The sequence below is a fragment of the Thamnophis sirtalis genome, unplaced genomic scaffold (genome assembly GCF_051295495.1).
Source record: "Thamnophis sirtalis isolate CommonGarterSnake01/CBP01778 unplaced genomic scaffold, rThaSir2_p1.2 scaffold_2, whole genome shotgun sequence".
Classification (NCBI taxonomy): Eukaryota; Metazoa; Chordata; class Lepidosauria; order Squamata; family Natricidae; genus Thamnophis; species Thamnophis sirtalis.
Genome location: NW_028261382.1, coordinates 21,564,278 through 21,577,647, shown reverse-complemented (window position 1 = coordinate 21,577,647; position 13,370 = coordinate 21,564,278). Strand labels below are relative to the sequence as shown.

Here is a 13,370-nt window from a genome sequence, read left to right as displayed (position 1 = left end):
AAGCAGAGTCCTCATCAGAGCCTTCTGCAGATTCCAGGACTGGCTCATGTTCCTCCCCAACCTCCTCACTGTCTGAGTCTGCTGCCAGCTCTGCTGGCCGCTGGTGGGCCACAACAGCTATCTTGTCTCCCCTAAGTCTTCTCTTTGTTAGGCTAAATACCACTCTCTTTAGCATCTCTAAATCTCTGCCTCAAGCAGCAGCCCTGGGCAGAAATGAGAGGGCATCCTTATGTTGCACACTCCTGTGCAAAACACTTGTGCTCTTTGCAAGCAAGGAAACACTCAACAAGAGATTGATCATGACACTGAGCAGCTGTTAGGATGTCGGAATTTGACAGCAGCTATCCCACGGCCTGAACTTACCGACATGTAAGATCGCGTGCCCACAAAAGAGTTGGCCATGGAATCAATCAGTTGCCCACTGACCCCAAAATCGCAGAGTTTGATTTCTCCTCTTGAGTTTACCAAGATGTTTGAGGGCTTTACATCTGGAGAGAGATGGGAGGAAGAAATGGGGAATACTTCAAATATTTTAGCTCTGGGACAGCTATTCTGTTCGGTAGCACACAAAAGATTGTAAAATCCCCAAGCGTTCTCTCTATTGTGCTCACAGACAAAATATTCAAATCCTTAAATAAAAAGGAGTAACACATCGGATATACAGGGGGTCCTCGACTTACGGCCACATTTGAACCTGAAATTTCTGCTGCTAAGCAACAGTTGTTAAGTGAGTTTTGCCCCATTTTACGACCTTCCTGGACACAGTTGTTAAGCGAATCATTGGAGCTGTTAAGGGTAACAGTAATTATTAAGTGAATTTGGTTTCTTCATTAACTTTGCTTGTCGAACGGTCGTAAAAGGGGATCACATGACCCTGGGACACCGTAACTCATAAATGTGAGTTAGGTCTGAATTTTGATCCCGTGACCATGGGGATGCTGCAATGGTCATAAGTGTGAAACACGGTTAGATGCCACTTTTTTCAGTGCTGTTGTAACTTTGAACAGGCACTAAATGAACTGTTGTAAGTCAAGGAGTACCTGTATAGAAAGGGGTAAACGAGATTAAAATGTTAACATCCCACGGAATCAACCTTGGTCTAAGGCAGAGTCACCAGAGAACAATGTGACTTTCTCTGCTAGCCATGATGACTGACAGGCTGCTACTGATGTGAATGTTGCAGTGAGAGGCATTGCTCTAGAGCAGGGGTCAGCAAACTGCGGCTCTGGAGTCGCATGTGGCTCTTTCCTCCCTCTGCTGCGGCTCCGTCACCGGTCGGCGCCATAATTTTGAGAGGAGCTTCCGGTGGGGGAGGCGAGAGAAGCACAGTGCGCCAGGAGAAGACTCTATGGCAAGGGGAGGTTTTTCCAGTTGTCTCCACAATTGAAAGGGCTTTCGGTTATGACAGGTAGAGGAAAAAGTATGTTGCGCTAGGAGGAGACTATGGTGGGGGAAACTGAACTTCCGGTCAACTCCAGAATTGAACAGGGGGCTTCCGGTTAGGACCTTTGTGGCTCCTGGTGTTTTCTTTCCTGTGGGAAACGGGTCCAAATGGTTCTTTGAGTGTTTACATTTGCCGACCCCTGCACTAGAGCGGGATCTCCAATATTGACAACTTTAAGACTTGTGGACTTTAACTCCCAGAGTTCCTCAGCCAGCAAAGTTAGCTGAGAAATTCTGGGAGTTGAAGTCCACAAGTGTTAAAGCTGCCAAGATTGGAGATCCCGCTCTAGAGGCCTCTGAAAGCAGAGAAGATGCATGGAACTTATTTAGAGACACAGGAACAGCCATCGAAATCCATTAGCATGCTAACATTATGGGATACGGAGAAAAGTATAGCCATAAAATTATTAGAAACAGATTTGGGGTTTTTGAAAGCCAGTAAGTTCCTTTCATCTTCCATCTCAGTCGGCATTCCATTCTAAACGCAGTTACTGGATGAAATAGATGATCCCCCTCACTCTATTATATAGCTCCCACTATAGGACGTAAAATAACAGAGTTGGAAGGGACCTCGGAGGTCTTCTAGCCCAACCCCTTGATTGAGCAGAAGACCCTATACAATTTGAGACAAGTGGCTGTCCAATCTCTTCTTAAAAACCTCCAGTGATGAAGCACCCATAACTTCTGGTGGCAAGCTGTTCCACTGGTGAATTGTCCTCACTGCTAGTAAGTTTCTCCTTAATTCCAGGTTGCTTCTCTCTTTGATTAGCTTCCATCCATAGTTCCTTGTCTTGCCCTCTGGTGCTTTAGACCTGTGGGCATAAGACTCCCCTGTATGCCAGCTGTTGTTGGTATCCAAAAAGCAACAGCCAGCTCTGTCTTGCAGGACCATTTCAAGAGTCTCTACAAGCCACTCTTGTGGAACAAGACAGGATCCACCTTTCGCTAGGTTTCCTGCTCATCTGAATGGGCTTCTTGCAAGAGCCAAGGTGGCGCAGTGGTTAAATGCAGCACTGCAAGCTACTGCTAGATCAGCAGTTCAGCGGTTCAAATCCTACCGGCTCAGGGTTGACTCAGCCTTCCATCCTTCCGAGGTGGGTAAAATGAGGACCCAGATTGTTGGGGGCAATATGCTGACTCTCTCTAAACCGCTTAGAGAGGGCTGAAAGCCCTATGAAGCGGTATATAAGTCTACTGCTATTACTGCTATTCTTCCACCTGAAGTAAATCAGCAGCCAGAATCTTCTCCCTGCCTGCAGCATCTCGAACTCTTTGGAGAACCACAGGATGACCAGGCGGGATGAGGACATGTTGGGATGCTCCTCTTCCCTGCGAGAAGGCTGCTGGTAACCAGGCAACGGCTTCTCCACCAAGACTGAAGCCTTGCAAGCCGCTCCCCCCCCCCCTCTTCCTGTGGGCGTAGGACACCACTCAGCAGAGCACAGCACTTAAGCAGTCATTAGCCCTGCATTAAGGCTCCCGGAGAAAGCAAGCCCATCTGCCATTCATCCCACCACCCGGGCAGGGAGAAAGGAGGGGGGGGGCGAGTTCGAGGAAAGCAGGCATCAAGCAGCGGGAAAGAGCTGCTTGCTGCTTCCACTTGTGGACGCAAAGCGCCTTAAAAACCACAAGAATGGATAGAGATATAGGTAGGTAGGTGGTTAGGTAGGTAGGTAGGTAGGTTAGGTAGGTAGGTAGATAGATGGATGGATGGATAGACGGATAGACAGATGGATAGATAGATAGATAGATAGATAGATAGATAGATAGATAGATAGATAGATGATAGATGGATGGATGGATAGATAGACAGACGATAGATGAATAGATGCTAAATAGGTAGGTAGGTAGGTAGTTAGGTAGGTAGGTAGGTAGATAGATAGATAGATAGATAGATAGATAGATAGATAGATAGATAGATAGATAGATAGATGGGTGGGTGGGTGGGTGGGTGGGTGGGTGGGTGGGTGGGTGGATGGATGGATGGATGGATGGATAGATGATAGGTGGATAGATAGAAGATAGATGAATAGATGCTAAATAGGTAGGTAGGTAGGTAGGTAGGTAGACAGACAGACAGACAGAAGATAAATAAATAATAAATAAATATATCCATCCATCCCTGGGCTGTGGTTTCACCCCTTCTTACCTCCCCCTAAAGAAAAGGCCATTCAGAGCAACTGACCAGAGCAGTTGGTTTTGTTTCATTCGGTGTAGCAACTTATGGGACCCTCACAGGGGAACATAGGACAACCCCTCCCCTCCTTTCCCCTGAATTGTTGGAGGTAAAGAACAAAATGAACACAACGGTGAAGAAAGTAAAATGGCCGCTGAAGAGCAGGTGTGTTGCTGCCATTTCAAAGTGCGTGGAAATTACGGAGGCTTTGAAGTTTTCAGACTCTTTAAGCACAAAGCGACATCCAGTTCCGGTACATTGCTTCTCACGGCTTCGTCAGTCTCATTTTTCTCAGCCGTATTTCCAGCTTGTATTTTCTCTGAACTCGTGTATTGATTTCCGCCACCTGAGCATCCAATAATGACTAGCAGGAACCAGCCGGCGGATGTGAGCATATCGAGCGCATTGATTGGTGCAAATGGCATTATTTGGCCCTGGGGAGCTGGGACTGGATCGTGCTGGGACACAGCCCCCCACCCCCACCCCATTCCTCTGCAGGAAGCCAACTTAAGTGGCAAATCTTACACTCTACAGCATTCTGGCTGGCTGGGGAAATCTGGGAGTTGAAGTCCACAAGTCTTAAAGTTCCCAAGTTTGGACCCCCTGCCCTTTAGGCATCGTAGATAGAAAGTGGTCTGAAATTCGGTGCTTAAGATGAAGCTTTTTCAACCCTCTCAAAACACAGGTAGTCCTTGACTTATGACCACATTTCGGGCAAGTGGCTCCCATTTACAACAGAGTCCTGCAATGATCCAGCCATGATTTGAGATGCTTTTTGTCATTTTGTCATAGCAGAAAATGGCAAAAAACACCCATCAGGCCATGCTGGATTCACTTAAGGACCAAGTGCTTCATTCAACAACCATGTGATTCCCTTACCAACCATAGTGACTTGTTTTACAACAGTGTATGGACGATAATCAAACTTAGTCTCGTCACATGAAAACTCGAATTCTGACAATACTTTACGACTGAAATTCTGGGTTTGTTGTGGTCGTAAGTTAACAACTACTTTTATCCCCCGGTTTTCAAGCCAGGGAAATGCAGCAACATTGGTGGACCACTCCCCAGGTGATTTGCAAGGGAGTGGGAGGGATGTCAGGCCCTTTGGGGTAGACCCAAAGGTGCTTTTTTCAAGAGGCAACTGGACTCTGGTTTTTCTTTGAAGATGTTTCGCTCCTCATCCAAGAAGCTTCTTCAGCTCTGACTGGATAGTGGGGAATGGAAGGATTGATACTCCTTGCAGACAGCTGGATATTTGCATTCTTTTAGCAGGTCATTAAGGTCACCTAGATGTTTATCTGTGTCCCGAGTGGTGCAAATGCATGTGGAGCCTTTTTGGAACTGCTAAAAAAGGACTGTGCTGTAGACTGGAGATAGATGATGTCCTGTCCATCCCTCTCCATTGAGAGAAGGTTGTTCATTTTGGACATAGATGGCCTCTTTGATTCCTCTTTCACACCAACGATCCTCTCTGTCCAAAATGTGGACTTTGCTGTCTTCAAAAGAGAGCCCTGTGTCTTTCAAATGCGGAAGGACTGCTGAATCTAGTCCTGATGGGTTTGTTCTCCTATGTTGTGCCATGCGTTTATGAAGTGGTGGTTTTGTTTCCCCAATGTACAGATCTGCACGTATTTCACTGCATTGTACTGCATATACCACGTTGCTCATTTTCTGTCTGGGTGTTTTATCCTTGGGGTGGAAAAATCCTTCCATTCCCCACCAGTCAGAGCTGTAGAAGCTTCTTGGATGAGAAGCAAAAGGTCTTCAAAGAAAAACCAGAAAGTCCAATTGCCTCTTGGGGAAAAAAAAGAGGGGGAAAAAGCACCTTTGGGACAACCTGGATGACTGAGAATCTCCACAGAGTTTTAGGAGAGAGTTCCGGTTCTGTAGTCTCAGGTGCAATCTTGATTTTCCTGACATTTCTATCTCTACAAGCCCTGCTCGCAATTTTTAGCAAAACATTCCTAGTGACGAAAATCTGGCTGCGTTGAGGACGAGCTCGAAGGAAAGATAAATCACCTACCTCTGTGCATGATCTTATGCTTTTCTCTCAAATACGTTAGGCCTTTTATAACCTGTGAATCAAAAGAAGGCGCTCATTGCAACAAGCAAACAGTGACCAGCATGCCACTGGATAAACATTGAAGGAATGTAACCGTATTCCTCCTCAATAGAATCTTTCAGTTTGATGCAGGCACACCCAGGTACCTGTTATCATTTTCTCCAAGCCCAATATATATTTTTTTCATAAAGAAAAATTGTTTGCAGCTCAACCAAGCACAGGAACATTTTCCACGGGGCAGGTTAATGTTTCTCAGTTTTGCCAACTTTAAGATGCACGGATGTTGACTCCCAGAATTCCCTAGCCAGCAGTACTAGCTGGGGAATTCTGGGAGTCGAAGTCCACGTATCTTAAAGGTGACAAGGTGGAGGGACATTGAGGCAGGTCATCTTACGTTGTCTTAAAACTTTAGGAAAATTGGGAAGCTATTTTTTTTTTTGTTTCAGCCGATTATGACAGATGGAAAGCAGAAAGAGAGACGCACATAGAGAGAATGTCTTTTCCACTTGTCTTTTTTTCTGCTTTTTCTCTCTATGTGACCCCAATCCATATTGTGTGCCAAGGAATGGAGAGCTGTTGCTAAACACCATCAGGTTTAACTTCTGGCAATCACACCCACAAATGTTCACCCATCTGGATGGGTCTTTCGTAATAATTCACACTCTTCCAAAGGCAAGTGAGTCATTTCTTTGCAAGAGCAAATGTGTTCCTGGGGATGGAGGCATAAAACAGAGGCTACTACATGATTTACAATCCTTGGAGGGGAGGAAACATCCCTGATTTTGCCCCTTGCAGAGTCAGCCTTATTTGAGGCCTTCATTTTGAAAGGAAAAGAAAGACAGAAGAAAAAAGAAGAAGAAAGGATGAAGAGAGAAGGAGGAAAAAGAGGAGGGGAAAGGAATAAGAAGAGAGGAGGAGGAAGGAGGAAGAAAGAGGAGGAAGAAAAGGAAGGAAGAAGAGATGAGGATGGAAAAAGGACGAAAGGAAGAAGAGGAGGAAGAGGAGGAAGAAAGGGACAAAGAGGAAAGAAATAGAAGGAAGGATGAAGAAGAACAAAGAAGAAGGGAGGAGGAAAAGGAAAGAATAAGAAGAGGTGGAAAAGGAAGGAAGAGAGGATGAAGGGAGGAAGAGGAAGGAAAAAGGAAGAAATAAGGAGGCAGGGAGAAGGAGGAATGAGGAGAGAGGGAGAAAAGAAGAATGAGTGAGGACAAAGAAGAAGGAAGGGAGGAGGAGGAAAAGGAAAGAAAGAAGGAGAGAGGAGAAGGAAGAAGGGAGAAGGAGGAGGAAGAAGAAGGGGAGGAGGAGGAAGGAGGAAGAAAGAAGGGAGGAAGAGGAAGAATTTCATGTCTCGTTGCTTTAAAGATGTTCTCAGCACTCTCTCCCTTCTGGGCCTCTACCCAGAGTGACACCAACCATGTTGGCATCTGCCTTTTCACATGCCCAAATTACATACTTACCGCAATGCTGACTTTGCCGAGAATCTTCTCGGGAATTCTGCCAGCCTTCTTCAAGACTTGATCCAAGGATCCGCCATCCTATTAAGAAATGTTCAAGCAGAGAGAGAGAGCCTTTAATTGTGTTCATTGTCAAAGTGTTGAGGACACAGCAAAAGAAACCCAGGGAAATGTAAATTTGGCAACTGGCTGATGAAATTCAACCTAAAAAAAAAGATCTTTTCAGCATGGAATAATCCCGCATGGCTGGAGGAATAACGCTGAATCAAATCTCTACAACTCAACTCTTCCCAAACTGACCCGTCCTTTGGTAATATCAAGGCTTTAGTCCTCAAGTCTCCCAACTAAAACTCAGGATACAAACACATTCCAATACTTGAGAGATTGCCAAGGGAACAGGTGCAGAACAGATGTTACCTTTCTCCTCTCATCACACAAACTGCACAAACTTCATCCTTCCCTCTCTTCATCTCTTGATGGTTCTTTCCCCAAGAGTCTCTATTTTCTGTGAAGTCAAAACTAAATTTCCACCTCAAAAGGAATATTAGCAACCCAACAGGGGAAGATGAGTTAAAAGCTCTGCTTGGCCACGAAAAAACCTCTGTAGCAAACATGGCTAAAAAAAAACAGGAATCAAAAGCTATTTTTTGTTGAATTATTTTTTGCAGACCCCCAAAGCAATTTCTTCCCCACATAGAGAACTCTTCCACCTCTCATCAAGAATCAGGTGAGGAGGGGCACAACTGACCCCCCGAGCACAGAAACAGAGCTCTAACATGTGTGTGTCGGGCTCCATCTGGTCAGACCAAGGCTGACAGATGTCCAAAATAAAGTGAGATTTTTGTTTCTAAGAGCAGGAATGGCAAACATTTTTTTAAAAAATGAACAGGAAGGTGGGCGTAGAAGGGAACAAGAAATATTGCCTGCAATGAAATAGAGACAAACTCAGTTCCCCAATTCTTTAGTTTAGTGTTTCTCAACCTTAGCAACTTTAAGATATGTGGATTTCAATCCCCAGAGTTTATGCTGACATCCACATTTTAAAGTTGCTAAGGTTGAGAAACACTGAGGTCTCTAACCGTAGTAGCATGGCTGGCTGGGGAATTTTGGGAGCTGAAGTCCATGAATCTTAAAGTTCCTAAGGTTGAGAAACATTGAAGTCATCGTACATAATTTCTAGGAAGTCAATTTGGGCATAAGACAATCCCAGCACTGGTGGGATGGTAAATTGATGAATCTTCCAGAATAGGAAGTGAAATGTCTTCTTTTCCTCAAAAAATCCGCCCAGTTGCCTTTTCAAAATTAAAAATCACTTTTGATGCTATATCAAGAGTAATAATTCATGAAATGTGTGTACTGAAATTCTGGATAGTTCACAAATCGTTAAAAACTTTTAAAAGAGACAATGCAGCAAATACAAAAACAAAAGGAAAAAAAATGGCAGAGAGAAGAAACCCAGTTGGGAGTAAAAGAGAAAAAGGTCCAAAGTTTGGGGCGTTTAAATCTCAGGGCAACCTCAGTCCAGAGAGCGGATGCTGCTATAGAGAGGGGCCATTTTGGGGTCCGGATAGATGGCCTTGTTTGAGCCCTGTCTCAGTGCAGGACATGGGAGGCAAGCAAGCTCAGCCAATGGCTGCTTACTGTGTTGTGAGCGAAAGCAGACTTTCTGGCTGGCAAAGCCCCCAACAGATGGTCTCCAGTGACTCAAACCCTTCAAAAGAGCAACTAGGCCAGCAAAGCTGCATTGGGTAGCACGTGTTAATTAAACAAAATGAGCCTTAATCCTAATTCTCAAGGTCAGAAACCATTTTTTTTTAAGATTTGTTTTTTAGTGTTTCGTCTCGACCTGCCTTTCACTGGCTTTCCCAATGCAATGAGATGAACAACTCTGTCCTTAGGCAACTAGATTAGGGTGGCTTCTGTCTGGAGGGCCAGCATCACAATTATGATGTTATTTTTGTGTTTAGTTGGTATCCATAGTTGGTTTTTTTTTGTGTGTGGCATTTTTGTTCATTTGATTATTATACATTGCCCAGAGTTGCATTGCTGAAGCTGGTAGCCATAGGAAGGCTTTAAATCAGGAAGGGAGGGAGGGAGGAAGAAAGGAAGGAAGGAAAATAGAAGGATGGCTGAACAGAGGGACGGAGGAAAACAGAAGGTTGGCTGAGGAAGGAAGGAAAATAGAGGGATCGATGACTTGCTGAGGAAGGAAGGAAAATAGAGGGATGGCTGAGGAAGGAAAATAGAGAGATGGATTAATGGATGAGGAAGGAAGGAAGGAAGGAAGGAAGGAAGGAAGGAAGGAAAATAGAAGGATGGTTCAACAGAGGAATAGAGGAAAATAAAAGGATGGATGAGGAAGGAAGGAAGGAAGATAGAAGGATGGATGAGGAAGGAAAATAGAGGGATTGATGAATGGATGAGGAAGGAAGGAAAATAGAGGGATGGATAGATGGAGGGGAGGGAGGAAAATGGAGGGAGGGAGGAAAATAGGATGGATGGATGAGGAAGGAAGAAAAATAGAGGGATGGATAGATGGAGAGGAAGGAGGGAGGGAGGAAAAAATAGAAGGATAGATGGATGGATGGATGGATGGATGGAAGGAAGGAAGGAAGAAAGGAAGGAAGGAAGGAAGGAAGGAAGGAAGGAAGGAAGGAAGGAAGGAACAAACTTCTGGCTCTGCTCCTCCAACCAATCTCCCCTAGCCCTTGATGACTCAAGCACCACAGGGCCCCAAGCAGTTCCCCCTGCAAGCAAAGAGGGTCACTTACCATGTGCTCCATGCAGATACTGATCTCGCCGTCACTGTAAAAGGCCCCGTAAAACCCCACAATGTAGGGGGAGTTGCATTCGTGCAGGACTTGGAGCTCCCGAATGATCTGGTTGCGAATTGCCGGCTTGATCTCCAGATGAATCAACTGCCAAAAGAAGCAGTCACTGTAGGTTGCCCCTCGGTTCCTTCCAGGACTTCCAAGCCCAGCCCACCCTGCTGCCCGCAGAGGACTCGGGGGGGGGGGGGGCTCTGCTCTGAAACCCCTTCTGATCTTTACTGCTCTGTGCCCACAAGCCACCCCGCAAAGGTGCCCGTGCCATCCTTTATTTACCAAGGAAGGAGGCATTTCATCGTTCCTTGCCTGCCTAAGAGGGGAAGGCAAAATTCTAAGACTGAATATTGGCAGTCCTCGAGTTATGACCACAATTGTCACTGGAATTTCAGTCACCAAAGACGCAATCATCGTGCAAGTCATTGTCTGACCAGATCCAATTTTATGATTTAATTTTTCCCCAAGTTCATTAACCAATTCAGGTGGCTGTTAAATGAATCACCTGCTCATCAAGCAAATCCATCTTTCCCAGTTGGCTTTGTTTGTCAGAAGTCATCTGGGAAGGTCCCCAAATCACGGTCATATGGAGACAAAAGACATCGCAACCCTCACGGCTGTACATTGGGTTGCAAGTACGTGAATTGCCATCGCATGACTATGGGGTGGTACAACAGTCCTTAACTTCTGGGGCAGGTTGTAAGTCACTTTGAAGGCTGATGTAACTTTGAACCATCCTTCAACGAAGAGTGGTAAATCAAGGACTACCTGTGCCCCATTTGAATCTCTCTCTATCTGAGCTCATGATGGAAGAAAAAGAAAGAGTTTGATACAGCAACAAGCTAGCAGGTGACTCATTTGTTAATTATGTCCTTAAAGAGTTTCTGAAGGACACGAGCTTGACGAAAGCGAGCAGGCTCAGAGAGTGACTGGACCAAGAACATGATTTTCCGCGGGTGAAGGCAGACTCCAGCCCAGCACTTCCAGGCCTCTGCTTTCACTTTTAAGCATTTTTAAAGGTAAAACAGGTGAGCAGAGAAGCTGGCTGGTTGTTGTGGTCCGCGGACTGCCAGCAGAGCTAGCAGGGGAGTCAGAGGAGGTTGAGGGAAGGCCCGGGCCAGCTTCAGAGCCTTTGGAAGGCCTTTGATGAGGAAGCAGAGTCAGAGGCAGGTGGAGAGGCAGCTGTCTTCAGGGCCAGAGCTAAATGACGGGGAGGAACAGATGGGGCCCATCTCAGATGCATGTATGCATGAAGAGGAGAGGAGAACCACGGAAAGCAATAAGCCGGCTGTCGGGGAAAAGAAGTCGTAGATGCTAACCAGCCCTTTCCTGGCTGGGAAATAAACAGTAGGGGTTTGGGAGTGGCCTGTCGTTGCATTGCAGGCAACTGTTCATTTGCATGTGTGCATCCATCAAGTCGGATTCCTTTGCCAGAACCAGGTTTGTCTGGACTAATTGCTCTGTATTTGAGCTGCTGACAGACTCCCCTGCTGGGAAACAATAGGCAGTGAATTTGCCTCAGCCGGGCATGAACAGGGGCTGTTTCTGTTTGGCTTAATCATTGCAAGGGCTTTTTATCCTGAGTTCTCCTGTCAGGCCTGCAGACATGTTTTCTGTTGGATCTTTGGCCTGCCACACTTTCTATTATTCTGCTAGGCATTTTCTATTGTGGGAAAATGGGAGGGATTGTATGGAGTTAGATGTGATGTAGCCATAACAAAATTCTTTCCAGAAAGCCAAGGTCATCCTTTGTCTTTGCACCTCTGCATCTGACCAGAAATGGATGGGTGGAACTACCAGCATGGCAGTGGAAGGTTGGACCATGGGGTGGACTTGTGGGTGTGGGGGCAAGATCTTGGACTTTCAACTGGGTGGGGAAAACCAGGAAGTTTTCAGATTCCGGTTTTCCCAGATGTGCCAACATGGCTTTCTCAATAAATTGGAACTTTGAGCAATACTTTGCCTTGGACTCTGATTTACTTTTGAGTGCTATTTGGAACCCTGACAATGGCTCCTGCTCTGTTTTAAAAAGGGGATTGTTTTACGTGAGTAAGTGATTTCTCATTGCATGCAAAGGCTGGGCCAGAACACGGGTAATTGGAGGTACATCAATGCTCAGGAGGTCAAATTGTCCACCTCCAATTAATGGCTTCTACAAAAGGCAGCTGATTGAATAAACCATGGTCAGAAATGGCTTAGCAAGACATGCAAACTTCGCCAGTCACGAAACTCACCTTCCTGGCCATGATGAGTCCAGAAGGCTTGTGTGAGACTTTGAAGACCACGCCACCATTGCCTGCACCCAGTTCGCTGATCTTCTCGAAGTCATCGTCCTTCAGTTCTCCTACTTTTTGCTTCTGGGTTAAAAAGGCCTCCAGCCGTTTCCGCTGCTGCTCATCCAGTTCCAACTCCTCCAATTTTTTCTGCAGGGCTTCCAAATTAGTCCTGTGGGACCCAGGTGAGAGAAGGGAGAAACTCCTATTATTAAAGACACAGGAGCCGAGACCTCTGGGCATGCTCTTTTCTCTCAAGGTACAGAAAACTTGCTCATAAGAAAGAAAAGTTTTGATGCAGGTTAGAGCAAAGCTGCCTTGTTGTTTCTCCTGTCATCCACTACCCTGACCAATTGTTATGGTGTTTGTGTCTTGCCTTTTGTCTGCAAGCTCCCCTGTAAGAGGAGGAGTGGCAGAATCTGGGGGTGGAGTCGAGAGAGGAATCAGCTTAGAATCCCAACGTAGCCACAAGCGAGCCAAGTCCAAGTCCTCTTGAATTCTGTGGACCCTTGTCTAACTCCAAGCAGGTGCAAACCATCAGTTGAGATGATTCTTGTGCATAGGGTGTTTAGCAATAAATCAGTCTAACTTAGGTAGGTATATATGATCTTTTAGGTAGATATGATCTTTTTCTCTTGACATCTCCTTACAAAGAGCTCCCTCCTAGTTTTATCGCCCAACCACCCTGTGGGTAAATTGGGGCACAAGACAGCATGGCCCCTAGGCATCCCAGGTTGGTTGGTTGGTTGGTTTATTGGTTTTGTATGCCGCCCACTCCTGAAGGATTCTGGGCGGCTCACAATAAACAAGGGAGGGAATAAATAAGACAATACAAACAATTTTAAAATCCACAAGTCACAATTAAGACGGGGCTGGGTGCTTTAACAGCCCCCAGCCTGCCGGATCAGCCAGAACTTAGTAGCTTTACAGAAGGCCGGGAGGGTAGTAAGGGAGTTCTACAGGGAGCTCTACAGCCTACTAAAGAGCAGGTGGAAGCCGCAAGATCTTCAGCTCCCACAATGCACCTCCTGAGGTTTGGTTGGGAAGGGCCAATTCCACTTTCTATGAAATGGATTATTAGTGACTGGCAGCCATCTTGTGAGAGTGCTCCACTTCTATTCTCAACGTTCCAGATAT

The 13,370-nt window shown here is 45.8% G+C and overlaps 1 protein-coding gene across 1 annotated transcript in view; it reads right to left on the bottom strand.

Annotated features, from left to right (window-relative positions):
- The window catches only part of MAP2K1 (mitogen-activated protein kinase kinase 1), a 42,046-nt gene that overhangs the window by 10,922 nt on the left and 17,754 nt on the right, over positions 1 to 13,370 (bottom strand). The window contains exons 2-6 of the mRNA XM_087704381.1: positions 12,195 to 12,405; positions 9,910 to 10,056; positions 7,142 to 7,219; positions 5,646 to 5,697; positions 364 to 488 (exon numbers count right to left, since the gene is read on the bottom strand). Coding sequence (XP_087560507.1) covers positions 364 to 488; positions 5,646 to 5,697; positions 7,142 to 7,219; positions 9,910 to 10,056; positions 12,195 to 12,405 — 613 coding nt within the window. The remainder of the gene's footprint in view (positions 1 to 363; positions 489 to 5,645; positions 5,698 to 7,141; positions 7,220 to 9,909; positions 10,057 to 12,194; positions 12,406 to 13,370) is intronic.